General features: G+C 36.5%; 1 protein-coding gene across 15 annotated transcripts in view; it reads left to right on the top strand.

Annotated features, from left to right (window-relative positions):
- LOC112046464 (histone deacetylase 4) overlaps positions 1–26,777 on the top strand; it is a 90,708-nt gene that overhangs the window by 26,122 nt on the left and 37,809 nt on the right. The window contains exon 1 of one of the 15 annotated variants that reach the window (XM_052885286.1): positions 239–962. The exons of 11 other annotated variants lie outside the window; for them this stretch is intronic. In XM_052885286.1, coding sequence (XP_052741246.1) covers positions 944–962 — 19 coding nt within the window. In that variant the 5' untranslated portion in view covers positions 239–943. Of the gene's footprint in view, positions 1–238; positions 963–26,777 lie in introns of those variants that run through there. 3 more of the 15 variants (XM_052885278.1, XM_052885282.1, XM_052885277.1) reach the window with 3 other exon arrangements.

Raw genomic sequence — 26,777 nt, 5'->3', positions numbered from 1 at the left:
GCTACCCTACCCCTACCCTATCCCTATACCATACCCTATCCTAGGATTTAGGGGTTTGAAAAATAGATGTTGGCCGATTCTCAGACCTACTGAATATGCACAAAAAATTTCATCAAAATCGGTCGAGCCGTTTCGGAGGAGTTCAAGTTCGAACACCGCGACACGAGAATTTTATATATTAGATGTTTACGAAATGACGGACATTACGTAATATATTTAAAGTTATAAATAACTTATTCTTGCGTCAGTACATCATTAAGAAGATGAAATCATCCAAACAAGAGTTAACGAATCTCTACAGTTATATTTGACCTTTCGCTGAACCCTACTTTATTTATACTTCGCAAAATGATTTTATTTTTAAGAACTGTGCCACCGCCGATATTTAGATTAGCATCAGGCTGTGAACCGTCCCCGACCTCGTGCGATGAGCCTTAGGTAGAGACGTAGAGTGTTGTCATCGCTAGTTCGGTTCCACTCTCGCGTAACACACGATTCTCGGAAAGCTGCATTTCGAGTCTGGCACGCGTTGTCCCGTACTTACTGCCAACATTTTGGTACTTTTGACAAAAACGAGTGCGTCAGCGGAGCGGTGCGGTGCCGCAGACGGCGGCTCGCGGGCCCGCCAGCGCCGCGCGCGGCGAGTGAATGAAGCGCGGCGCGGTGCGCGCGCGCAGTCAGTCGGTGATCAGTGATCAGTGTCCGCCTGCGATCCGAGCTCGCTCGTCGTGTCCGAGTGCTGAGTGCCGAGTGCGAGTCAGACCGCGCCGTCGCCGCTCGTCGCCGGCGACAGTGCCAGTACCGACTGCCGACCATCACCGTATGATGCTTGCGTCCGACGCAGTGGATACCGTTTGTGTTACAGTTTTGCAAAGTGTTTAAAGTGGATTCCGGACTGTACCAGGCCGTGGAGCACGCGCAGCGGCTCGAGCGCTCCCAGGCCATGTATGTCATAAATTTAGGTGAGTCCGCAATCCTTCGTACATTCCTCGCTCTTCGCTAACCTATTATTGGAACTAGACGGAACCGGTACCGGCCCGAGCGAGGTGCTGGGGACGGATCACGGCTCGTCCTCTTGGGGAAGACCTAGTTTTTGCGCAGACAGCTTTCTATCAAATGTTTCGGGAGCGCGGCGCTCGTCTCCGCCTGGCCTGGCTGGCCTGGCCTAGGAATTGGCGCAGTGGCCCGGCGTTTATATAAACAACTCGTGCGGTTCCATTTCAATTTGTGTTTTATTCATAGCGCACTCGACGTATGTATGCATGTTTTTATTACAGTTCACGTACGTTGTGTGGGCGTGTGTTGGTGTGTTTGCGCTATCGCGGTTGCTATTTTGGTCGCGCGCGTGTGTGCGCCGGCCCGTCCGTACGAGCGGTGTTGAATGTGTGCGTGTCGTATCCGCGTTCGTCTTGTTATCATTTTCTTTACTTGATATCGTCGCGAATTACTTCATGTCTGTTGCCATGATTTACATTTAGATCTCTACAAATACTGTTGTTTTTCTTCGACTGCAAACTAAGAGTTAAAGATTTATTATTTTACGTAAAATGTTTATTTTGTTATTTAATGATGTCTGGTAACGCAAATTTATATGATTTATGTACATAGATTATGCCATTTTGATACAAAAAACCAGCTAGATATGCGAGTAGACTCTGTAGTTGATAAGTCTACATTATCGTCTTCTACAATGTTCCTACCTATGCTATGCCTTTATACGTACGAATCTATTCTATATTTGGTCTCTTATCTCATACGAGTACGTTTATGTTTTCCTCAATCATACATACGTATTGCGATTTTATAAAATTTTGATTTTGCTGCATTTATACAAGATGGGTATAAACCATATTTGTAGGCTTCGATATGGACCTATTAAATATCTTGTATCATTTAGACACTGAAATAAAGGATTTATTGATACCGTGAAGGTAGCAAAAAGAAAAACTACATTCTTCCTGGAATTCTTTGTCGATGGATTTCTGGGTCAAATTGAGATCATCTGCTTTATCTGGATCGTGGGATTAAAAGAGTTTCAAGGTTCGGAGGTGTAGTAAATGCGGAACAACATCGCAAAATGTTAATTAACAAAACAAAAAGAGACATTGAAAATATCGTGTTGCACAACGGATTATTACTCAACGAGCTCACATGATTTTGGAAAGGGTTTTGGAATTGGAGCTGCTAGACGTTTCGAAAATTTTGACTTTCACATTTGTTGAATGTTTCTTTTAACGGTTTTATTATATTATGTTAAGGCATATTATTAAGAGTGTGCAAACATTTATTTTATGCCTATGACTAGTACATTTTACTAATTTGACTGGCAACTGGCTTACTGTATTGTGAACAAACACTTGATTGTTCTATTATTGTAAACAACAGTTTGCTGTCAATTGATTTTATTTGTTATTTTATAAACATACTATATATGATTGTTTCTGGCACTTTTATTTTTACTACTTTCTATGTATTGATTAATTTTAGTCTATATCAATGCAGATAAACACGTACTAAGGTTATAAAATGCAAGAAGAGCTATAATTTGTGGTATATCAAATAGTCTTAGTTTACCGTAAAGCAGTTTTAAAATGTCAAGTTTGTCTATTTGTACAGTTGAGTTGACTATCAACGGTTCGGAAAGCAAATATTATTGAGAACAGTTGCCCTTCACAAATATTCATTATAATATTAATTTGTAGTTATGTCTCCGTGTTTGATAAATAAAAAACCTTATCTATGTCTTCATCGTCATCTACAGCTTACGTGTCGTCTATTTTAGAATATTTGCATGAATTAACATAATCTGCGTTAGTATTTCTTTGTTCTTGTTCTGGTGTACCTATTTCTAAACGAAATCCATGTTTATTAATGTGTGCTATTTATAAAAGATCACTTGTATTAAAATAAAATATTCTGTTCAGTGTTTCTTATAAATAATTGACAAGTTTTACATCTTTAACATAATGATAATAGTGTGCTAATATCTTCAAGATGCATTTATATACTCGTACGTATATATTTCTAATAGAGAAAACCAATCTGAGAGTTAACACAAGTAAATTATGATTAAATGCTTCGTATTTTATTGATTTTATAAACATTGATGTCAATTACGCAGTATTTATGTGGTGTTTGTTACGTTATTCCGCCACGATGTTGAATAATTTCTAAATTTAATGCCTCTTATCTTTGTTATTGCTTTGAATATTCAACAAAGATTAAATAATAAATTATGTATTAAAATTAATGACCTATACACATGATAATTTTCTAACCGTCGTGGAACTGGTTTCTCGATGGAGTTTATAAAAAGAGCTTTAATTATTTCTGTTTTATCAATTTAAAAACATTGTCCATATATTTTTTATTATCATCTTTTTTATTGTAATAACTTATATTATTATTTTTTAACCGTTTCTTTTTATAAAAAAAAATACTACTGCTTTTAATTTGTTTCTCTTAATACATCAACAATGCATCTCCGTTTCTAGAAAGCTTACACCCAAAGAGTGGGTATATAATCACTACGTTTTAAGAGGTAGAACTCAGAACATTGAGATTTAAATGATTTTCTTTCCACAAACAACCAACCGTGAATGTAAAAGCAATGTTAACAACTTATTACCACAGGTATAAAATGTGAAACGTAGGGATGTACATATCGATATTTGGTTGATATAGAATTATATAACGAGCCTAACACTATTGTTTTAATTGAAATTTAGAGGTAAATAAAACGAATTATCATTGGGGAAGTATCTATTTGTTATTGACAAATAATAAACGGAAATAACAACACAATTCACTAAAGCTGGAGTCAATATCTCATTTTTCAACAACTTAACCTAATTTATTTATAGAGTCAATATCACGTATTACTTGATGAAACGGACGAACCAGTAACACTATCACTTATAGAGTTAATATCACTTTATCTAATATTTAATATATAAAGCTGAAGAGTTTGTTTATTTGTTTGATTGAACGCGCTAATCTCAGGAACTACTTGTCCGATTTGAAAAATTATTTCAATGTTAGATAGCCCATTTATCGAGGAAGGCTATAGACTATATATTATCCCCGTACTCCTACAGGAACGAGAACCACGCGGGTGAAACCGCGCGGCGTCAGCTAGTCAATAATATTATGAAACGAGGAACAGTATTTTAACGAGAAACATTAATAAATAACACAAAGTTACTCAAGGCAATGGCTGACATGTTTGTTTTTCTTTTGAGTTTGACATTCAATAGAACCATGTTGATAAACGACATCAGTTTCAGTCTACTTCTGAATGTTGGTTATATATGGATCCGAAATCTCATACAAAACGCATTTTTGAATTTTGTTTCACAAAACTGCTTACACCTTTATGTTACACAAACACTATAGACCATTGAAATGTTACAATTTAAGGACCGAGTATTGTATTTTTAGAGACGCATAATTTCCCAGATATCCCGAAAAAAGTGTTTTCACCCTTTTTTCAAGATGGCGGCCTTGGGACAAGTGTGGCGACCCCACAAACTTGAAGCTAAGCTTCTATTCAACCCCCACACATGTCACAAAAATAAAATCGCGTCCTCTAAAAAATGCAAGGCTTATGTAACATTTCAATGAACTACTAGGCGAATTCACTATCTTTGGCGTATGCTAGTTGACATATACGAAATTGAGGTGTCTACCGGTGGATATCAGTCAGTAAGGTAGATGACATTTCTCAATTGATTTCATGTTTATTTTAGTACGTTTATAGTAAAGACCAAACTAGTGAATAGGCCAGCAGATGTCTACATCCATAGTAATGTGACCTGGCTGCAGTCCGTAGGAATTCAGAACCAGTCAGCGTTCCAGAGCCAGACGTGGCGGCGCTGGCGCGGGGCCGGGCCACTGACCGCGTGCCGGAACTCTATGATGGATCGCTCCTTACTCGTTTGCTGAACTTCGCCAATAGGGCTCCTCTCACTGTACACGAGGTACAATGTTGAATGAAACAAAAGTTCTATACAAACGACTATTAAATAGTGATTTACCGTAAACAAATAAATACCAGCACCACCCCTGGGAAACTGTTTACCTCCAAATGAAAGAGTGGGGGACACAAAAATACTGATTGATGGTTGATAGTCTTCGTTTTAGGCAATTGAATTTCTCGAGTCAATTTTGTAGTAATAAACTAAGTTGAATTATTAAAATAGCACACTGTAAACGTACTTTTAGACCTAGTAATACAAAACAAAAAACCAAATATTACATAGTTTGTAGTGGATCTTCTCGTACCAAGGCGCTTTTGGAACCATCGGAACTTTAATTTTTAATTTTCGTACCAATTATTATCACCATTATCTAATAATGTTATTAACTAACGTTTCGAAAATGCCTAATTAAATTAAATAAATTTTGACTTGACACATGTATTGAAGTTTAATAAAAATTTTAATAAAAAAAATTCAACCGACTTCCAACTCAAAAATTAACTTAAACTAAAAAGCAAAAAATAACATCTTACCTATGTGCTACCTTCTGATCAGTTTGAAGGCGGTGCCAAGCCAGTGATGTTTTAATTTAAGCCGTTTAAATTACAAAATTTCTGTGGTTCTTTCAGAAACGGCTTTAATTAAAACATGACACTAGATTGGCACCGCCTTCAAACTGATCAGAAGATCCCCTCGATTTCTCCAGGATGCCATCATCAGATCCTGACATGAAAAAAATGGGACCACCCTGGAATCAAACCCTTCAAAACAAAAAAAGAATTTTTAAAATCGGTCCACAAATGACGGAATTATCGCTGGACATACATAAAAAAAAAAAAAAAAAAAAAAACATACATACAGTCGAACGTAGAACCTCCTCCTTTTTGGAAGTCGGTTAAAAATGATAACCTCCTCCTTTTTCTGAAGTCGGTTAATAATAGATATGCAAGAGTATGATACCTACTAGGTTGAGCCAGTTGGGACGACCGTTGGGTCACTAACCCGATCGTTACTCTGCCCGTGATACAAACTTGCACTTTTAACTGAACGTTTGTGCCGTCAAACGTCTGTAGCGTGTGTTACCCGAGCAGCGCGCTACACACGTTCAGTTTTAACTATTTATACTGTACAGTCTAAACGTACAGTATAAATAGTTAACGCGGACGATTTAACTGCTTTAATTCTTCTGTAATCACACAATTTAAATGTGATTCGTCTTGTCGAGATTAACTTCTTAAATGTGTAGTGATTTTCCGATGTTATTGTTGGCTGCCCGATGCTACAGTTGGATCGACGCCGGCTCTATCAACAGAAAGTGTTCCTGCGATCCTACATGTCGCTACTAAAACAGAATGTTTGGATGCATTCAACTCAACCCGATGCGCGGCGTATGACGCTCGAGGAGTTTTATTTTTTCCGCTTTACGTCACTGTGTATGTCTCGTCTAGACAGCAGCGACACTTCTTCGAATAATATAACCAAGGACATGTTTTATTTTCATTCTTTTATGTTAACATCTTCCTGATTTCTGCACAGCTTTATGTCATTTTTTTTTATAAAAACATTGTAGGCATTTTTATTCTGAGTATTTATTTAAATAATGTCTATTTTGTATAAATACATAGTTTGTAAAATATTAACGAAATAATTTTCTGCTCTGTTACAAGTTTTGCTCAATTATTATTCGATATTTTTAAATAAAATCTAAATAATTATTTACAAGTTACTGCTAGAACAAATTATTGCATTTTGTTTGGAATTTTACTCGCAAAATGAAAAAAATCGAGAAGAAATAATTGTTTATGTATTGTTCGAGAGCTTTTGTCAAATCTCAGCATTATCTGATTCTGCTTTAATAGTATCCAACAATCCAACAATCCAACAATAATTTGTGTATGTTTCAATGCAATAACAAATGTATTTATAATTTATCGGCGTTCTTGTTTACACGGTTCGATCCTCATTAGCGTTGATGTGTGCGTCGTGGGCGTTACTCATGTTTTTGTTACCACACTCATTCACAAGGATGGAAGTGCTTTGTAATGCTTCGACTTCATTATCCTGTGTGGCTCACAAACCGCATTGGCGTCAATCGCCGTTGCATAGTGTAACGTGTTTAATTATTGTTTAATTATTTGCTTGCACAGATAACCCGAGCGGAGACTTTTATGTACACTTCCATTCGATTTAATTAACGCCAGATCTAAATGCGGTCTTACTTGTTTGAGGATGTACTTGTATCCCTGTAAGCTATTTATTGTTGATATCCTTGACGTTCTATTCCGTAGTGTGTTCTGTAAATAAGATTACTGTAATTCCAGCTAACATATTGCCTGTATTTAGTGATGCTATATCGGCTTGATCTTTGAAATTTTCTTCATAGTTTGGAAGGTTTTGTTTTTAATTTCTAATAAACATGTACAAAGGTGAGTGGCTTAACAAAACTGAGCAACACACATGTAGTGTAATGTTCGTTTCTTTTTCCTTTGTTTAGATAATATGCCGCTTTATTGCCGCCGTGTCTAGATTCTGTGATGGTGTAGTTTTCTAATTGCTGAATATAGTGTAGGTAACTCATTCTTATATAGTTTATATTATATTCTGTGCTGTAACATTACTTGGTTCATAATCGTCATCAGTAATTATATAAATTAGGACGTGATAACAATCACCAAACACACAATGATAGTTAAGAGTCCACCTCAAGACATCGTTAATAAAAAAGTAAGAAAAAGTTGTTGTGATGGAACGATTAGCCACGATGAATTGCTGAAGTCACGGTAATTTGTCTATTTGCGTCGTTTTCAGTTCCGAGCGCGGCAAAAACACAGGGAAGCGTCTTCGGCCTTGGGCCTGAGTCAAGGTTGTAGTCTCACAATACTCAATTACCTTTTGTTGAACTTCACTTCTGTAAGCGTGACTCGTCTACTTTCTTATCGAATCACTATTATTGTGAGTTATTGTCAATAGCTGGTGCAGGTGAAAGATTCATAGAGGCTGTGCTTTTGCACACAAGTTGAGATGATAGTGAAGAATAAAATTATTTTTAAAAAGAATTTCTACTATCTACCTGCTAAACCGGTGGTATAGTCTGGCAAGGTCGTTGATGACAATCCCATGATATGCGGGCGACGGGGGAAAGACTGCGCGGGTGTGAAATCGTGCGCTCGGGGAAGTAATGTGCATTAATCGTGGCTTTTTCATTCATCGCTACTAGATTTACTGACAGACTTGACTTTACAAAAGTACTTGTAATATTATGCGTACTTGTAATAAATAAATAACAATTCGTCTATTTTTCATTTCAATATGTAAATTAAATCTAATTATTTGTTGCACTAAAAGTCAAAGTTCGAAATCGTTCTATTACTTGAGTGTATAATTGTTAATTTTATAGCATCAGTATCCACGTGCAAGTTGACCTGTGGACTTCGATAACATGTTTGTTTGCACACATCAACTTAGTATATTGCATTTTAAATTATAACTGCATAGGCTTAGTTCTTAGTACGAGTTTGTATTTGCACATCTCGCTTATGATGATGATGATCAACTATCGTATCAACATCTGATTTAATGTCCACGTTATTCGCCTGATTGGTACAGGGTTAAGGGTTGTGATTAGCAGGTCCTATAATTATGAGTTGCTGGCGTATTCACTAATTTTGGTCTGTTAGAAACTTAATATAATTAACATCAAATCAATAACAACCGCATTTTTCGAACTCCGTAAAGACTACTGTTAACGAAAATCAATATGTCAAACACTGGTTGGTAATTTTTATTAGCTAGCAATAAGTTAATAGTGAATATACAAAATCACGTTACTTTTAAGAATCATTGTCATTAAGTGGGTAGTTGGTAATTTTCGCGTACGAAGGTTACTCAAAGTTAGAGAATAGGCCCTGTAGTAGGCTGTTAGAACATGCCGATCGTGGTAATGATGGATTGAACAGCCAAAGTCATAAATTCCATTATATAACTTTTTGCCAGAAGCTAATGCCTCTGACTGAAGTCAAATACGAGTATGACTATTGAACGATTCGGTGGACGGTGACAGAAAACAGCTTGCGAGTTTGTTGAGCAGAACTCGTACTAAGGATGAAGTTGTTACTGACTATCGAGTTGATAACTCCGGTCACGAGCTTTTGCAGACGTGTACAGTTTGCAACAAATTAGTTCTGATAGCATATGACTTATATATTATGTACACATGTATTATGTTTATGTGTTTTGTAGATATATACCAGCTTATGTGTAGTTTATGTATGTTAAGTTATATTGTTAAAACAAACGGACGCTGCATGCGCTAGGCTAGGTAAAAGATTTTTTTAAAGATATTGAAGATGTTACATTTTCACAAAAAGTAGGTTATCCTACCTATCGCATTAATTAATGACTGCATTCATAGTAGTAAGACTTCCGACACGGAAGCAATTTACCGCGCCGCTGGCTCTTTGATAGGCAAAGTACTACCATCTATAGTTTGAAAGAAATCTAAACAAACAGAAAAAGTCTTTTTACTTCAAGTTATACACAAAGTACCGATTCTTTAGTTTGTTACGTAAGGCAAAGCGACGATTGACAGACACTAAACGTGCCTTATTTCAGATGTAATCCAACAAACTCTCAGTCCAGTATTATTTTTTTTACTACCATCTTACTACCTGTCTTACACTGACTTCAATTATAGTTAAAGTTAAGCTGTAATTGATGTGTAGATAAAGGGACACAATGTATTTCCCTCGGTCTATGACATTGTCGTAAAAACTTTACGATCGCGCTGTTAATAGTATAGATAATTGCTCTAGCCACACTACGTCGCTCTCGACATAAGACAGTTATTGCGAGTCAAAGGTCGCAGAGAAGTCACCCACACCACACACCCCACAGCTACACGTGTGTGTTGTGCCGCGGAAAGTTTTATCTCTGATTTGTATACTTAAAGTACCTTATTTCCACTTTTATTTTATAACAATAATATAAAAGTACAAAGCCAATAGACAACCATTGCATATAAAAAGTTAGGACAAGAAAATGTCCGACACGTGACAATATCCTGTTCTTCGTCACCATTATACCATAGCAATGCATGTCATTGATATCTCTACTGGCCTAGTCACTAATTTGGTCTTTGTGGACTATACCTAATGAAACAAACATAAAATTAACTGAGAAATGACATTCACCTACTGCATGATATCCATGAAGGGTTGTCGCACCGGACGACATTTGTTTTATATAATTTTTATTCCGCATATGTCAACTAAAATACTTCAAAATTAGTGAATTAGCCTGCTAGACCTTGTACAAAAGGTATTGCTTTTCCATGTCGTATACGATCTTCTTGACTGGAGTGTCGAACTGCCTCCTGAAACCCATCTTGAAAACAAAGGTTAAAAAAAGCTTATATAATTATTAGAAATAACATTCTCATGTTTCTTGTTATATGCATCTACTAGACACCTTACTACTACGGTATACGTTTTTTGCAGTATTTACCAAGTGTGAACGCTTCTATGTACAACGTATGTACCACTATTTATTCGTTAACACGCATACTTACTGTAATAATACGTTCAGGACAATGTCGTGTGAATCTAGCCTTAGTGGTCAAGAGCGATTTCATATAAAAGATAATCGAAAAATAAAAAAATCCAATTAAAATTTTTTTTTATTAAATTGAATAATAAATTAGGCCTAAAATAACGTTTCAAGGCAACGCAGTGATAGATTTATTTTAAATGGCGAAGGTTGCTAGGCGACAATTAAGGTAAATATTTTGGATCCATTTTTGACCACCTCGCCATGAACTAATTTGGATGTATTTTGAGTTTTATAAATACAAGACGGAACTCGGTGCCGATGACTTATTAATTTATTATGTCAGACGCATCGCTGTATATGGTAGCACTTTTAGTGAAGGTAAATTGATTTTATTTTTGGAAAGAGTAATTTAATTACGATTATTGTTTAAATATTGAATTTTTATTTTTAAAAGGTTTAATTCTTTTTTTGTGTAAAGAATAATGATCAAAGGATTTTATAACATACTACATATTAAACTATAACAGTATGTTAGATAAGTTAGGTGGCATTATAAGGACTCGGCAGTTTATACACACGATACGGGAATTACCAACGACATTTGAAATTGCTTATTAGGGTTCCGTGGTCTAGAAGGGACACTTATAGTATCATATATTTACCGTTACATTTTGGTTCCTCAACATGTTAACATAATAGTGTTATGGTTTTTTTTTATTGAAAAACAGCAAAAAATACACACTCCTTGAAAGCCAGCCCCATACTCGTTTCATTATGGTTTTTTTATATAAAAAAAACGTTTGGTATTTTGATAGGTTCACAAGTTTTTCCGGTTTTTATTAATTGCTTGCTATTTTTTTTTTGAAAAGAGTCGTCTTCGTTTAATTATATTGTTTCTAGCTGTCTTTCATGACATCGTCCGCGCCGCGCGATGGCTCAGTTGTAAATTATTACTATTCCATTTTGGCTTAATTATCGTGATATTTAAAAAAAGTTTCAGAATTAATTGGTTTAAAAAAATTTCAGAATGTATAATATCAGTGTGTATTGTCATTAGATTTTTAATTTCATTTGCATATAATACTAACAATTTTACCACCTACTTAATTCAAAATCTTGTATTTACTTTTACTTTGTGACCTGTGTATTTCTGTGTGTAACGTATAGATTAATAGAAAGATTCCTAGTTTCGGTGTCGATCTGGTTAATCCAAGGCCTCGGATCATGCTGAACGACAAAGGTTACCGTGTGAAGGCAGCCCCGCAAGTATTTTTCCGGATCCAACTAGTATGCGAAGTTAAACATAGAATGCGTGGAATTGCATCACGTGTACAAAATTACCTCACGAATATAAATAAACAGAATAGCCGAGCTAATGTACTAGAGGCTGTCCATCTGGTATAAATAGCGAGTAATTTGCATACGTGTGGCAATTCGTACTCGCCTTCCCAGCATTGTGATGAGTTATGGGTTCGCAGCCGGCACGAAGGAAACTGTTCCGCTGACAGCGGATATTCAGCTTGATAATTTCGTTTGTATTTCGAGTCCACTTGCTTCACTTCATTTCAATATCGACAGATTCAGAACCGGTAAACCATCACTGATTTATGGATGACAAATTCTTCTTGGAGTTCTAAAACATTTCATTTTATGTTCCCCAAGTGAATGATAGCGACAGATGACGTAATCACTAATGGTGTCCAAAAAAATCTCAAAACGGACATTTGACTTATGCGAACTACACACCGACAGACTTTGCCTAACGATTTTGATTAAAAGTTTGATTGGATAAAACTTTACAGTTAAACTGAAGGTTAAACTGAAGGCCCGGCTTATACTTGTAGTTTACCAAACAGTCGCAGTTCAAAATCTCTGCAATGTCTCAGTCAATTTCAATATTATCATTGTATATAACACATAATATACTTGAATACTGAAGAGTTAAACACATTTAGTGACTTCGCATTTGTCCGACAGAGGTCTAATGGTAGGCGTCCACACATCCGCATCGTACGTATCAGACGCATCGGATTAAACGTATTGTAGCATGCTTTGTATAGAAAGTCATATAAGAGCGTCTACTGATTTGCATCGTACGGATTGCACGAATCTACCGTAAATTCATCCATCGTACGTATCACATTAAATGAATTTGATGTGATACGTACGATGCTGAACTGTGGACGTCTACCTTAAATAGACCAACTGCGCTGCGCCTAAATCAATGTTATCTTAATTGCAGAATTCATTATCGTATTTTTAGCAGGACCTGATAGATTGGCTTACGTTTGGTTTGGATTTATTTTTAGTTCTGTTTACGAACTGAGCAGATATATCGAATCTAGCTAGTGATTAATAATAATCAGTTTTAGAATACATTTGAATAACCCATCGTAATTATGTGTATTATTTTTGCTATATTTTATCGACGATTTAATTTCTGTCGTCACTTAATTACCTGCTTAATAATGTAATCGGTTCTTAGGTTAATTCTAGAAGGTTATCTATACAATTATAAATTAAAGATATTTTTGAAAAACTTGTCGACTTCAGTACCCGGTGTGTATTTGGTATAATCATTGTATAACCAACCAACCATTTACAACAGCTTCAGTGTGCCACTAATGTGCCTAAAAATGCTCTTGGTCCTAGAACCTAAGGCACATACATATAAGCATGTAGGTAAACGGCATATAAAATACCACCAAAGTTCCCTTATTAAGATTCTCTCTCTTTCATTCTTGGATCCCTATTTAGAAGATTCTGAACACCAGTCCAAAATGATATTTTATTGAATAATAATTCATCATACTTTATCAATATTATCTTAAAGTCATTCTTAGTCTACGTTTCATCTACGAGCGATTCCGTTGAATAGAATCGGAGGTATAGTAAACAGTAGGCAATACATCAATGGCTGTTAGTCATAACTTTGTCGAACTGGGCCGCTGAGCTCGTTATGATAATTTATGACGTCTAGTCGATCTTTTTTGCTAAATATACTCCGACTGGATGCATCGACGGACGCACGGCTGTACGGACGCACGGCTGGACGTTAACGATGCAGCCGATGGCATCGTAAACTTTACGGTGTCATACTGTGTTATTGCGTAGTTTGCGCAATCCGCTATTCGGGCTTTAAATTATTTCATAATATATTATTATGTAGTTGGTATCTATACATAATTACCTTTTTAACGGGGTTTCCTGGAAATGTGCAGTCATTATGTTTTATTTCAATCATCACTTTAGGTGAAGTAGTTATTATTTTCAATGGTTTATGAGATTTCTCATTGATGAACATACGCAGTGTTTCTTTTCATCAGAACAAATATTATATTTACGTGTTTTCAAGGTTCTAAACTCATTTCACGTGAAACAGGAAAATAATATATTTTTGGATAAAATGGTTTCCGCTAATTTATGACACGTAAACTTACAATTAAATGTATTGTTATAGGTAATAAATAAATTTCTATTAAATTTAGTTCACTTTTACCCCACGGTATCATTTGCATAAAATTGTCGCATACCTTATACCTATATAGCCTAAGGTTGTATAGCCCATATCTAGTGGCTCCTGAGATTCACGCGTTCAGTCAAACAAACTATTCAGCGGTATAATATTTGTAGGTATGAATTACTAGATCTTTTTGATTTAACAACCAATATAGTTAAACTTTCGAGTTATTGAGTTCGAGACTGAACTTGACCTTTCGGTTAACTTTATCTAAAGAGATTATGAACAATTTCTAACAATATCAAAGTAGCAGTTAGTTTCCTAAGTTTATTTCTTTGATGGGCTGACCTTTCTCATGCCATCTCGTCGTGACACCTGACTCAGTGTTGGAGTCAAAGGTCGCCTTGTTAACACTTTATAGAGCAAAGGTAGACGGCAAACGTGGGCGGAAATTGTACTGTATCTCGCATACTAGCAAAAAGGACCGGATCGTTTGTATATAATTAAAAGTATGCTAATAGTAAAGGAATTTTGTAAAAGTAACAGGATATCTGCGATCATTACTTTCGGAGCTACAGGGATTTACCTAAAGTTCAAACAATTACAAATATCTTTGTTAACTGTGCGTTTATGTTTATGTAGTTCATTTAAGGAAGCTAAAAATGCATGACTTCATATAATTACGATATAATATTTTTAATAGATTTTGAATTTTTGCAAGCATCCAATCTTTGTTTATAAAATATTTGCAAAAAACTGATTTTCGTGACCTTTGTAACAAACTTTTTTAGTCGGCACGATATCGATGTCGATTTTTCACATCTTCATAATAACACCTTAATAAAGGTGTATACAAAAATTCAGCGCAATAAGAATTTTCCCCATATAAAACCTAATATAACTGTACTATAAGGCGTTGTCGGCCCTTTAGACTTCTTTATCTACCTCTATTATCCTCGTTTTTAATCCTGGACGCAAAAAGATAGAGACGAGATGGAGAGCATGAACTATGTGTGTGTATGCTTCTTTCATAATACAAAATTGTCATTCTTTCTTAACACGTATATCTCATTTATTAATATAAAAATAAATCATAGTTATAGGTCCGCTTTGCGGATTTCATTTGATTTGATATTTTTCAAGATGTGCTCTGTCAAGCTTACTTATAATTATGTACATAATGAAATTATAATTATGTGTACCTACACATATGATTTCATATTCATGAATTAATAAATAAGACGCTTACACTATTCTTGATATTTATAACTGAGTAGCTTGGTTAATTAATTCCACTCTATTTGACAGGTTATTAATACAGGTAAAGTATTTAATTTAACATTTCAGACCGTATACGTGCGTCATATATCCATTAATTTATTCATTTGCAAAAAATAACCGACGCACTTGAATTATAATTACATTTTTTGTAGTAGTAGAGCTTTTTGTGATAAAGTTCCTCCGGGAAAGCACTACCACCACGTCCTTTTGCCGTCAAGCACCTGCAATAGGGTAGTAGGGTAGGGTAGACTTTTTTTTTAAACGTCAAAAACGCTGTCATCCATTTTGTGACGTCACGATGTTTTTTGATGTCTAAGGCCTAGTTCGGACTACTTTAAAGTAGTCTTTACGACCTCAAAAGGAATAAATGTCAAACTAATTATTAACTAATAATATTTGTCTGATATTTTAAATTATGTTTTTTGTTCAGAAAATTAGATTACAATTTCAAGTTATTTTTTTCAAGTTACTTAACGTATTTTTGCAATTCAGCTTTATCAATTACCTTAATTATGATCATTATTATTGTTCGATACATAAAATAAATGAAGCCATTTGTATACCGTGTGTGGCAGTCACTCGCCGCTCGCCGGTGACATACAGTCGGCACCGCCACGCGCCCCGCGCCGGCCCGATAACACCGGTTCACGGCGCCCGATGATAACCACGCTGTTCTTGTAATTGGGCTTCGATTATGGCTAATTAATGATGATTATTGATTACCTTTCCAGGATACCAGCGGTGTGCATCAGGCTTTTAAACTAGTGCAGGCATGATACATGTCAACATGTAGTAAATGGGAGATTCCTTCTCTAATATAGACTTGTAATCGATGTAGGCTTAATAGGCTTGTTGAAACATTTTTAAATGATGTTAAATAGTTAGATAAATCATAAGCATATGATATCATTATCATTTTTGTCATCTAAATCATTATCATATGCCTTTTGTACGGACTTCCAAACATCACGATACTGAGCCACCTGCATCATCTTTATACTTCACTTTAATAAAAATCAGTAGTTTCAAGAAACCAGCCCACTTGGTTATATGAAATTGCACAGTAAAGTCTGATGGATGGATGTCAACAGCGGAAATCTAAGTTTGGCTTTGCGATCAAGGTTAGTTTTTTTTAAATTTGCAATACGAAATAACTTTCATTGTCATATACCTTCAACGTTAGATCTACCTCTTAGGTACGAGTACTTAGGCCCCAGATGCGTGTCAAGAGATAACGATATTGTTTTGTTTACATATCGTCTTTCGTCGTATAAATATCGCTCTCTGATTCTTCGCGATGGGACGAAAGAAATAGAACGATATGTAGACAAAATGATCACGATATATTTTGGCCTTTGGCCTACGGTGAAGGAGAAACATCGTGAGAAAACCTGCAAGCCTGAGAATATTCTTGAATCTCTACGGGTGTGAAGTGTGCCAATCTGCAATGCAAACCAGCCAGCGAGGTGGACAGTGGGCCGTGTATGATGAAGAGGTTTCTAATGATGGAGGTGCTCTGACTGGCTGCCCATTGCTCAATATGTTCCGGCGCCATGGGCTACTAAAAATTAAGTATTTAGCCTACGGCGCCAGTCACTTGCGCAACGTTCAAAATTACTAGTGTAATGAACTCGAGAATGTCACTGACATTTCACGCTGATACGATAATTTTTGGAAAGAAATGACATAAACCATACGTTTAATTCAAAAAAATGTAAGTAGGTATACCAGACGACCTCGATTTACTCAAAGAGGTAAATAAAACTTTTACTTCCAATAAAAATAACTCAAAGTAAGCAATCGCCAAATTTCAAAGCCACAAAATCAGCATTATTCATGAATTTGGATTATTAATGTATACATTATATTGTAAGTATTGTATGTATATTATTATGTACTATACATATTATACTACACATAGTAGGCTACTAGCTGACACCGCGCGGTTTTACCCGCGTGGTTCCCGTTCCTGTAGGAAAACGGAGATAATATATAGCCTATGACCTTCCTCGATAAATGGGCTATCTAACACTGAAAGAATTTTTCAAATCGGACCAGTAGTTCCTGAGATTAGCGTGTCAATCAAACGCGCAATCAAACAAACAAACAAACTCTTCAGCTTTATATATTACTATAGATAAGTACGCTCACTTTAGGGCTAGATAGTGATGTGTGTATGATGATTTAGTAATATTTATTATTGGTACTGCCAGTGTGGACATTAAACATATTTAACAACGTATACAAATGATGGCAAATGAAGATACATAATCAATTGATCGCCCAAGTACCTACAAGTGAATTGCTCTCAATCGACAGGAGAGCCACATGACGCCTGGCGCCAGCCAACGGTCACCTGACAACTGATTTTGTATCCTGCCAGTGAAGGCTTAAGACTCATTTCTTTTCACCATAACTAAGACTATATCACATGATTAATATCCTTGTGGATGTTGTTTTTGAGTAAGTAGGGTAAAAATTAGGACACGGGTGATAAGAGTAAGTATGTCATTGATTTTTTTTTTGTTTAAGGTTTCATAATAGATAAGTCTTCAGGGTAGTGTTAAGCTGTAATTGCGATGTTGTTGTGCTTGTAATGGTGGAAAATATATATTCTTGTGCCCCATCGTGCCCAATTACCGCCCTGTAGGACGTCCCGCCGGGTGATTATACTTTGCGGTATTTTGTTTAATTACCTATTATTATAATAACATATTGAGAACTATTTGGAGATAACAAAAAGAAAGATGTATGAAAATACACTTTGATTAATATAATTATGATTAGGAATACAAAGAGATGCAATTTGGATACGTCGCTGGGCCGAGTACAAAAATGATAATAAAAATAAAACGTTTTATTTAGCTGAGTACAAAACAAAAAATCGGACGTTGGCAGTGACGAGAGACTAAAGAGTGGTTTGATTATAGTGTATCATAGACAGTGGGGATGGCTGCGTTCACTTTAACATAACAGTTTTTGAATAATTTAGCCAATGTTATTAAACTTGTGTCCTTTATTCTTTAGGAATGTAATAACTGCAGTGACTTTCTGATTATGACTCAGCGCCACATTATAAACAAAAATTCATTCGGCCCTACACTATTTTTCAACGCGCGTGTTTCCGCCCTTTCTCATTTCGCTAGGCTGTTTGCTTCGTTCAAGTACATTTTAAACAATAACAATAACGTTAATATTATATAAATAAACTAGTTCCATAAAGAAAAAACAAACTATTAAAATTTTGCAAGACCTCGAATATTTCCGAATACATAAAAATATTAACGAGTAGTTTTCGTACTTTTGTCCTTTTTTGTAAACACAATAATTCAAAGTAATGATTTTAATTAACAATTTAAATAGTTAACCTTTTAAGTCCAATTATGGTTAAATGTTTTCTTTAATAATTGTAAAAGTCGACGTACCTTCATATGTACGAGATGTGTGTATCGTTTGTGTGTAGGCGGGCGGAAATGCCCGTGGGCGCAGGGCGGGCGCGCGCCGGAAGTGACGCATTGCACAACGGAATTAGCCGATACTAACTGCACTTCTGGTTGTTTTTGTAATTATCTCTTGATAACATTAAGATACGATTTTCTGTAAATAAATTACACATTAAACGAAAGTACCAAAACAACTTCAGGTGTCGTCAATAATTAAATTTCAATCGCATTATATGCCTACCGTATTACTGAGTATTTTGAAAACAAAATACTTAATAATTAATAGCAGAGCAAACCATTAGAATAAAAATGCTTGACAGGGATCTCATCTAATGTGAAGTGATAACAGACAAATTACTGCTACTAATAAAAATAACTGCTACTATTTTAAAACAATGACAGTTAATCAATACTGACTGACTGGTTTCTACTTTCTACGCGACATCGTATTGCGAAGCTGAATCTCTCGACGGTACGACTAACTATTTACAGCCAACACTGCCATCAAGCCAGACAGCTCTATGTTTTTTTTAATACTGTGAATATCCAACCTCCCAAGATCTGGTTACTTTACGGAGTTATCGAGGCTTCAACATCAAAAGGCGGAGTTACCCAAGTAGACGGTGAAACGTTTATTAGAGGCGCAGAAATCCTTACCCGAAGCCCTGGCCCGCATCCAATCAGGTGCGAAGAGCATCGGTGCGTTTGGCCATTTCTAATTATACCCGGCCGGGAGAGCCCTTTATAGACTAACCGAAATAGCCGACGGGTCGTTATAGCTATGGCTCTGTGGCGGACTTTACATGAGCTATAAGTGGGCTCTATTAAATCTGTCCGTCCGTAGCGTGGCTATGTCAGACGTGATTCCAGAAAGTCTGTTTGGGACGTTTGTTTTCTACCTAGTGGTAAAATGTAAGCAACGGTTTTTTGGTAAACAATTATTAAATGTATCCTTATTTTATTTTTTTAATATACGGTTCAGCTAAGCAATGATTTCGTAGACTAAATTTGGTTTTCAGCCGCGTTGCGTGAATGACCAAAAACTTAAGCCAATTGCAGTTAGTCCTTTCAATCCATTTTAATGTAATAAAGCTTCTTTCAGCACAAGAAACAAAGCGCCGTAAAATTCCGTTTGTTTTATAAATCTTGAGGGAACCATGGATTTTCCGAGATGAAAACTAGGTACAACAACACAACACAACAAGAGTTTTGCTACAAGGTACAATTTTTTTCTATACCAAATTTCATTCAAAGCAGTTCTGTGGTTTAGCTGTGAAAAGGTAACAGACAGACCTACTTTCCCATTTATTATATTAGTAAGTATAGTATGGATACACTTTCGCAACCGGTACGAGGTGAAAAGTGTGCAGTGATCAGTCAAGAGCAAGTGTGTTGCGCAACAAATATTCGGCAGAGCAGCCCGCGTGTTGCACGTCCGCTCGAGTGCCAAGCACGCCGCGCGGAGAGTGATCACCGCTCGTGTTAACGCGCTGTACACACGTCGCTGCTGGTCACAGCTCAGTGCGAGCGATGTTAGTTATGACGGATGAGATATCTCTATGAGTGTTGTTGACATATTGTCGACACCGTGTTTCAACTATGACTCTCTAGCGCAGTAGCTGGTGCTGTGGATCTCAGCTGAGAGGTGGATTCGATTCCCGGCTCGGGACAGTTTAGGATTTTATATTTTCTAAATCGGCTCATATATGGTGGTAAACATCGACCGTGGTTAGTTACCACCGTACTGGCAAATACGTATCGCCAAACGATTTAGCGATGCGTTGCCACGTAGAAACCGTCAGAGGGATGGGTGAGATAGCAGTTAAATGAAAAAAAACGTCGGGTGCGTTTCTCAAACTGAAGTTTGGCGGTCAGGTGGAGACTTTTCCGCTCCTGTGGACTGTATTAAGCTTGGTCCACTCCTTGACATCGTCCATCCATTTCCATTTCTACTTATCGTGGTTGGTTCCCTCGTGTAGTTCTGTTTATTGCATTGCTTTGGTTGTACAAGTAAAGTGATAGTATAAATGCCTTTTTTTGTGTAAAAGAAACATTAGCACAGCAGTAACTTGTTGTTAAACTATGTTGAGGGCAGGCGTGTGACATCAAAACCAGCTTACCAATACATCGTTAGAAAAGTTTGGGTTCTCAAGAAACAGACATCTAAAATGAATAGTATATGTATATTTTTTGACAGTCCTTTTATTGCAAAATCTAAGTTTTATTTTTATCTCGCATTGGAGCAGCGTAGTGGGTCTAAGCTCGATATCCCCTCTCCTATAAGGAGGGAGGCCTGGCACTGTAGCCGTTAAAATAGGTTGTAAATGATGATAATATAATACACTAGCGGACGCCCGCGACTTCGTCTGCGTAAAATTCGATGTCAATTTTACTACTACCCCTTAACCTAACCTAACCTACCCTACCCCTACCATACCCCTACCCTATCACTGCCCCAACCCTACCCCTACCCTACCCCTACCTTACCTATACCCTACCCCAATCCTACCCGTACCCTCCCCGTACCCTATCCCTTTCCTACCCCTATCCCACCCGTACCCCTATCTCACGCCTATCCTACCCCTACCCTGCCACTTCCCTATCCTACCCGTACCTCTACCCTACCACTACCCTACCTCTACCCCGACCCTACCACTACCCTAAACCCGGCCCTAAACCTACCCTACCCCTACACTACCCCTACGCTTCCCTACCCGTACCCTAACCTACCCTGTAACTTCTCTATCTTACTGCTACCCTTAGCAAAATCGGTCCAGTCTCCGAAACTATTTAAGTAATTAACATACTGTAAAGGGCAAATCTTATCTCCATAATATCCTTGTGATTATTAAATAATTTATTTTAATAAGGATTAAAGTTTAGTTGTATAAATAATGACGTAAACCTAGGTATATAAAATTAATAATTTTTAAAACACAAAAGGTACTATATCTGCTAATATATAGAAGATAGATATATGGTGTCGCGGACTTTTTTGTAGAACTTTTAAAGATACATAAAGTCTTCATACATTAATTTCAATTTTACACAATAGTTAAGGCAGCGCATGCAAATAAGTCTGTTTATGAGGCTTTTCAGTCCGACCTGTATGACAAAAACTGTGATAACTCGGCTAATATATATGATACAAATATAAAATATAGCCTATAGCACTCCCCGATAATGTAGCATTCTACTGGTGAAAGAATTTTTAAAATCGGACCAATAGTTCCGAAGATTACCCCATTTAAAAAATGTGACAAACTTACAAACTTACAAACTTTACCTCTTTATAATATTAGTATAGATATCGTGGCGTGACAGTTGCGCTACGATACGTCCGATGGTTCATTGCTTTTCACCGACGCCGTTCCCGAAGTGCTTAAAGAAAGTTTCAAAACAAGTAGTTAGACTTCTGTAACTTTTTCGTTTTCCAAAGTAAGTACAACTAAATTCAAGTATGCAGCGTGCACCTGCGGCGGTGCGTCGCCGCTAGATGGCAGCTCGCCAACTGGGCGGCGGCGGCTGCGGCGCTGGGAGATCTCTGAGATTGACCTCCGCGCTGACTCATCTCATCGCAAATGATTAAGATCTCTTTAATTTGATCGGCACTCCGCTGATCCAGGGCCGAGATAAACGGCCTTTTTGTTTGGCACCTGAGAGCGTTGTTAATCGCGCACGTGGGGAGTCTCAGGCATATTGCTGCTTAAAATAACACGCTGCTTTCGTGGGAACTTTTGCCTTTATGATGATTTTGATAAAAAACTGTAGTTTTAGTAAGATCTTTATTAGAATGAAAAGTACGGATTATCAGCGATCTATCAATCAGCAGTTTGTTTTCCGTCTCTAATTGCTCGAAATGGCTAGTTCGTGCCATTTATATGTTGGCCGACACTTTTAGAAACAGTCCAAGTATGAATGGAGCCTTTTATTTAGAAAATATAAGTAATGCGTTAATTATAAAATTGCACTATAATTCGACACATAGAGCGTTTTTCACTTAGGAAGCTCGTATTCGCTACATTGGTTGTATTGAAAAAAAATTAAAGCCACCGAACTTATTTTACACTTAATGGTTTTTTATGAATGATGTTTCGTCAACTATATGTATGGTAAACATATAGATTAATGGGAAAAGCCATACAAACACGTGTTCTACCACGTTGTCAGACGGCAATGCAACAGTTGTGCTGTGGGGCGAGCGGCGACCCCCTGTCTGCCGGCGGCGCATGGCGGCCAAGGAGACGGCTCGTGTTACTGCAGCAGCTCCAGTGTCATGATGCAGCTCTGTTTACTGACAGAGGGTTATGTTTATCATGGATGCAAGTGTAGTTTCTTGGTTTGTGATGCCCACTTTTTTTTAACTTACAGACGCCTTTCCGTAGTTCGCGTTCTCATGGAAATACGGTGGTAATAGGTGGCCTATATTAATCGATGTAAAGATTTTTTCTTTCTTTGCATTCTAAAGATTTTTTTTAAATAGTTTTTGAATAAAATGAAAAATGAAACAAACAAATGAAAAATCAAATTCAAACACTTGCTAATCTTTGTTTAGATGAGCCGTGTCTTTTAAGCATCTCAAATATTTCCCTTTGCCTCCAACAACCGACGTAAGACTTCAGACCATTAGGTACTGTGTCTGTGGATACGCCAATAGTCCAATTGACAAGATCTATATCCAAATTCTCATAGATTAGTTTCTTTCTTTCATCCTAGAGTTATGAAGACTTAAAAATTTGACGGGTTTTAAAATTATGCCGATAAATTCGCGTCTGTATTTTTTAACCGACTTCCAAAAAGGAGGAGGTTCTACGTTCGGCTGTATGTATGTTTTTTTTTTTTTTTTTTTTATGTATGTCCAGCGATAATTCCGTCATTTGTGGACCGATTTTGAAAATTCTTTTTTTGTTTTGAAGGGTTTTATTCCAGGGTGGTCCCATTTTTTTTATGTCAGGATCTGATGATGGCATCTTGAAGAAATCGAGGGGAACTTTCGAAAATTGTAGGGACGGCTAGTACGTTTGTTAGTGTTTCCATAAGGTATTTTAAACCACTACATTTTTATGAAGGTCTGGAGTTGGTCTGATGATGGAGCCGAAACACAGACGATGGAACTCGTCAACGATTTACAGCAGGTACCTTTTGTTTGGGCTTGATTTATTTGTATTGATGAGAACTTTCCACCTAGATGGGTTGTGACTGTATTAAAGGTCTGATGATGAAGACGAATGACAGTTAAGAGAACTCCTCAACGGTTCACAGTAGCTATCATGTGTTTGGACTTGATAAAATTGTATTGATGAGAACTTTCCACCTAGATGGGTTGTGACTGTATTAGGGGTCTGGTGATGAAGACGAAGGATAGTTAAGGGAACTCCTCGACGGTTCACAGTAGCTACCTTGTGTTTTGACTTGATAAATATTACATTGATGAGAATGTGACTGCATAGGGGGTCTGTTGATGAAGACGGAGGACAGTCACCTTTCACGATTTTCTGAATATTCATATTACGTGTGGATAAAGGGGGAGTGAAATTTTGTATATGAGTTAAGGTAGTATTTTTAAAATTGGGATTGTAGGACTTAGATACTTATCATATGGTAATAACGTTTCAACTAATTGCTTATTAATTTTTGTTCACACTCAGTGGGTGTGCTAACACTAAAAATTAAAAAATAAAAATTTTAATAAAAAAATTCAACCGACTTCCAACTAAAAAGTTAACCTAAACTAAAAAGCAAAAAATAACATCTTACCTATGTGCTACCTTCTGATCAGTTTGAAGGCGGTGCCAATCCAGTGTCATGTTTTAATTAAAGCCGTTTCTGAAAGAACCACAGAAATTTTGTAATTTAAACGGCTTAAATTAAAACATCACTGGCTTGGCACCGCCTTCAAACTGATCAGAAGGTAGCACATAGGTAAGATGTTATTTTTTGCTTTTTAGTTTAGGTTAACTTTTTAGTTGGAAGTCGGTTGAATTTTTTTATTAAAATTTTTATATTTATGATTTCACATTATCTTTTGCGCATTTATTCGTTGTAAAAAACTTCCGTCAGTCTCTTTTATAGAAAAATATTAATTCTGAAAATATTTTTATCGATGAGTCACTGGCATTGTTGAACAGGTACAAATTAAACGCATAGTCACGATGTCATGACTTATTATAGTATTACTTGTGGTATGTTTTTTCCCCGAGATGTTACGCGCGGGCCATTCTATTCTAATGCTAGACTAGCTGACGCCTTCCATCGCGTGGAAATTGTTTTTTTCGCATAGCTTGTTTCCTAACGTTCGACATCTGTAAAACAATGGCTTACCTTAGCCTTACCAGAATGAAGAATAAAGTTATTTCGCTGTTTTAAAAATTTGACATATCCACCATCTAAAGACAAAACACTTAAGGCACGCTGTCTTCCCATACCCGTAGACAAGTCAATCATCAATCGTAGTCGGAAAAACAATATATTTGTCTTTGTATGTACATACCTACCTACTATAAACAGAACATCCGCAAAACACCGCTTTCAAAAATGTGTAAGTGATAGAGATGCTATTTTGTCTATTTTGAGGAGAGAGAGAGAGATGATAGACGAAATCTTCTTCCATAATCGGTTGATAGGTAATGGTAATATTAATTAATAATTAATGTTTGTCTGCGTAACGATTAGATGCCTACTAATCAACTATTAATGGCCGTCATCGGGACTGATAGATCATCGTACCCACTACCTGGTTAATACAGGGATGTAACGGCACCAAATTCTTAGCCGCGGGTTGCTACTGAGACTTTCAGTATAACTTAATATTATCATTGCCCGATCGAAGGCTGAATCTGTAGACGGAGGAGCTAGTCACTAGACCGACGAGGCAGTTCAGATATAGTGAAAGATAGGCAGAGGTCGATAGAGATGCCTGTAATGAATTGGCTCATCACTCGAAGGTCGGGACGGGCCATGTCGATTCGGCGCCCATTCGTTTCGATATTATTAATTAATGAATCGTCAGCAAGCGTGCCAGCTCATCGTTCACGCCATCGGCACAGTGCCGTGCATTTTGTATTGCGACATACCTACGAGGGGTACTTCATTACTTGTTGATGATGCTGCTACGCTTAGACATAGCATCAATTTCAAGCAGATTTTAAGGCATAAATTTGATACACAATGAGTAATATAATAGAATACACCATTTATATTATTACATTTATATTATTAAATTTCAACGGGGTTTCGGTTGCTAGAAGTTTTGATAGCTACTATTTCTCAAGATAATTATAGTTCAAAAGAAAAATACATATTATGTTCGGTTCCTTTGTTACCGAAGCAACCATGATCAAAACTCCGTATACATGCTTATACTTCAACCTTAGGTAAGTAATAAGTATACTCGTACCTATAGTAGTAGAAGCATTGGGCTAATTAATTTTTAGCTTTTATAAAATGAGGAATAATAGTCCATATAGCAACGCACTGCCACTTCACAAAAAACTCAACAAAGTACTCTAAAAGCTGACCAGCTTACAGATAAATCACAAAGTGTGGGTATTTTAAGTCTATTGGGAAAAGCATAAAAATATATTTTGCGACTATCAAAATAGGTATATTAAATATGGCTATTTAAGACGCTGCAATGGCATTTGGTAAGCTTGGACACATTTAAATTACAAACCATTTAAATAATAATATGAGCACCAATGTATATTATGGTGTACGTAGATTGTGTACCTACTGTATAAGTATTATGGTGTACGTAGGTTGTGTATAAGTATGGTATGTAGTTGGTATAAACATGTGGGAGTGCTATTAATATAGTTGGCGATAAAAAGCTATTTTGGTACAGGAAAACCTATTCAATTGATTTGACTACCAATAACGTGCTGAACAAATAGCCGATACCACACAGTTACAATAACTGACAACCTTGATGTATGTTTATTTATTATGTTTACCGTTATACTGTTGATTTTCCTTTCCGTACTTTAAATAACTCGAAGTTATTCACCAAAAAGAATGATTAAAAATTTGTTTACGGAACGAATAAAATGTCAGTAACAAACAAGCAAC

The sequence above is a fragment of the Bicyclus anynana genome, chromosome 14 (assembly GCF_947172395.1).
Source record: "Bicyclus anynana chromosome 14, ilBicAnyn1.1, whole genome shotgun sequence".
NCBI lineage: Eukaryota > Metazoa > Arthropoda > Insecta > Lepidoptera > Nymphalidae > Bicyclus > Bicyclus anynana.
This window is presented reverse-complemented; position numbering and strand designations above follow the sequence as displayed.